This window comes from Phascolarctos cinereus, unplaced genomic scaffold (genome assembly GCF_003287225.1).
Source record: "Phascolarctos cinereus isolate Bilbo 61053 unplaced genomic scaffold, phaCin_HiC Scaffold_9;HRSCAF=440, whole genome shotgun sequence".
In the NCBI taxonomy this organism is placed as follows: Eukaryota; Metazoa; Chordata; class Mammalia; order Diprotodontia; family Phascolarctidae; genus Phascolarctos; species Phascolarctos cinereus.
In genome coordinates, this window is record NW_027556402.1 from 247,912,443 (window position 1) to 247,915,285 (window position 2,843).

Below are 2,843 nucleotides of genomic sequence, written 5' to 3' on the forward strand. Positions count from 1 at the left end.
AACATGTATACACCTAGGAACACCTAAAATAGATATATGGTAAATTATACAACATATAATTGTATATACATTAAGACAAACTAATTTGAAGAAGCACAAGCATAAACGATTTGGGGATGTGGTTGACGGTAAAGGCCAAGGGTCAAGGCTAGGGGAGAAGAGTCAGGTTTTCATGGAGATAATAAATTGAGACTTGACTGAAGATAAGGATTCTGAGTGACAGAAATTAGATGAAAGTGAACTCCGGGGGGAGTGTCAGTAACCCTTGCTCAAATACACAGAGAAGAAAGATAAGGTATGAAGTTTGGGGAATGGCAAAAGAATAGGCCAAGTTGCCCCATGTGAAAGGAAGTAATGTGAAATAAGGCTAGAAAAGTGGGCTTATAGAATCTAGAATGAAGAAGCTCTAACTTGGACCCCAACCAAGAACATTTACAGATTAGGGAGTCTTATTCTGAGGCATTCTTGTGCATGGTAAAATGGAAAGGCCACTTGTTACAATGGAGATGTCATTGGACTGGAATTAGGAGGACTAGGTACCACTTAACCTCATGAAACTAGAGTTACTTTCCTTATGAAATGAAGGAGTAGGGCTATGTAAACCTTAAAAGTCCCCTCCAGCTCAAAAATTCTGTATTCTATGTTTTAAAGTCACTCAGTTCTGAAATTCTGTAGCAACTGTTTTAAGGTCCTGCTAAGATCTAACATTTTACAAGAGCCATGTATAGCTCTCTCATTGGCTTAGGGTATTATTCTATTCCTAAACGTCTATGTCATCTCTATTAGAAGGTGAGCAACATGTTTTATCATGGATCCTCTTGAATCACGATTGGCCGTTGTATGGATTAGAGTTCTTAAGTCTTTCAAAATTGTTTGTCTTTACAATGTTTTGCCAAGAATTTATTAAATGCCTTCTACATGCCAGAATTTATGCTAGTTTCTGGGCATATGAAGATATAAATCGAAGTCTATGCCTTCCAGGATCTTCTGTTTTGTTAGTAGAGACACAACACACACACATAAGAAGACAAAAAATATATAGAAATAAAAGTAATTTAATAATATTCATATTAATAAGTCTAATCTATAATTTAGAATACCTGATTGAATTTTATAATTCAAAATTTTATTTTGTTGTCATGATTAATTTGTAAACCACAACCAGAAAAAGAGATCTAATTTGCCAACTGCCAAATAGATATGTCATTGTCATATAAAAACAAACAAACAAACAAAAACAAGGAAACACAGTTTTGGAGCTTTACTCACAATAATAGCTTAGAAAATGGTGAACTATTTTAGACAATTGAACACTGAGATTTGTTTAGAAAGTTCTTTTCTGAAGAGTTCTTTGCTTAAGGCTTCTTTAACATCTTTGTTCCTTAAGCTGTAGATCATAGGGTTCAACATGGGGATCACTGTGGTATAAAACACAGCCACCATTTTCCCCTGTTCCACAGACTTCTCAGAGGGTGGTGTCAGGTACATGAAGAAGAGAGTTGCATAGAATATAGTGACAGCTGTGAGATGGGACCCACAGGTGGAGAAGGCTTTGCGCCTGCTGTCTGCAGAGCGAAGCCTGAAGATAGCTGGGAAAATGTATAGATAGGAGATGAGAATGATGAGCAAGGAAAAGGTGAGGTTAAACCCAGCAACAACAAACATTGATGTTTCTTTTCTGTAAGTACTAGAACAAGCTAGCTTGATGAGGGGAGGGTCAGCACAGTAGAAATGGTTAATCTTATTGGGGGCCACAGAATGATAAGCTATAGGTCCACATGGTCTCCATGAGGCCTGTGAGGGAGCCATAGACATAGGGCACTGAGATGAGAGAGGTGCAGACAGCTGGGGACATCTTGCTGCCATAGAGCAGAGGATTGCAGATGGCCATGTAGCGGTCAAAGGCCATCACAGCCAGGATGTAGATTTCCACATGGACCAAAGCAATGAAAAGGTAACATTGCACCAGACAAGCTGAGTAGGAGATGGTGGCCTTTTCCACTATGAGAGTCTCCAGCATCTTTGGATTCACGTTGGAAGAGAAACAGAGGTCCACAAAAGACAAGTGACTCAGGAAAAAATACATGGGTGTATGAAGCCGGGGAGTGATTTGCACCAACACCATCATTCCCAGGTTCCCCACCACAGTGATGATGTAGATGGTTAGAAAGAGGGTAAAGAATAGGACCTGAAGCTCTAGGTAATGGGTTAGTCCCAAGAGAATAAACTGGGGGTTTACGGTCACATTCCCACTCATCACTTCTCCAGTTGAGCTCCTTACTCCTTGGCTCCGTATTTCCTAATATGTGGAGGTCATTAAATGTAGAAAGTAATATAAATAAGAGAGAAAACTTTGTAAGTAGATGCCTTCCCTTTTCTTCCTCCTAATGTTCCCCCTTTCTGTGCTTTTACTTCCATTACTTCTGCTCAAAATAGCTCCTTGGCTAAACAAGAAAGCTGGTGGCAGCAGACTCTAATAGTGAGAAGCAGCTAGGGGTAATTCATAGAGCATTGGACATGAATCAGGATCATCTGGGTACATATCTCACTTCTGAAGCTTACTGACTGCATGAACACAGGCAAGTCATTTAACTTCCTCAAGATTATCCTACAAAGAACTTTAAAGGAAACTTTAATCATTATTTTTCCAATCTACATTTAAAGACCCCCTGAAATCTATTCATGGATTCTTCAGGTCTGTGGACCCCATTATGAACTACTCATAGAAAGCACATGGCATTCTTTCCCAATCTGATTCTTTCTTATTCTGTATATGTGAAGTTTGATTTTTTTTTACCTGAAATATGGAACTTTGAATTGTTCTCTGTGAAATATCATATATT

At 38.7% G+C, this 2,843-nt stretch overlaps 1 protein-coding gene across 1 annotated transcript; it reads right to left on the bottom strand.

Moving 5' to 3' along the window:
- Positions 1–1,293: 1,293 nt before the first annotated feature.
- LOC110199570 (olfactory receptor 5M8-like) lies at positions 1,294–2,257 on the bottom strand. Its single transcript, XM_020974444.1, is given in 2 exon segments — positions 1,294–1,749; positions 1,751–2,257. Coding segments are annotated over 2 exon segments (963 nt in total).
- Positions 2,258–2,843: the final 586 nt, after the last annotated feature.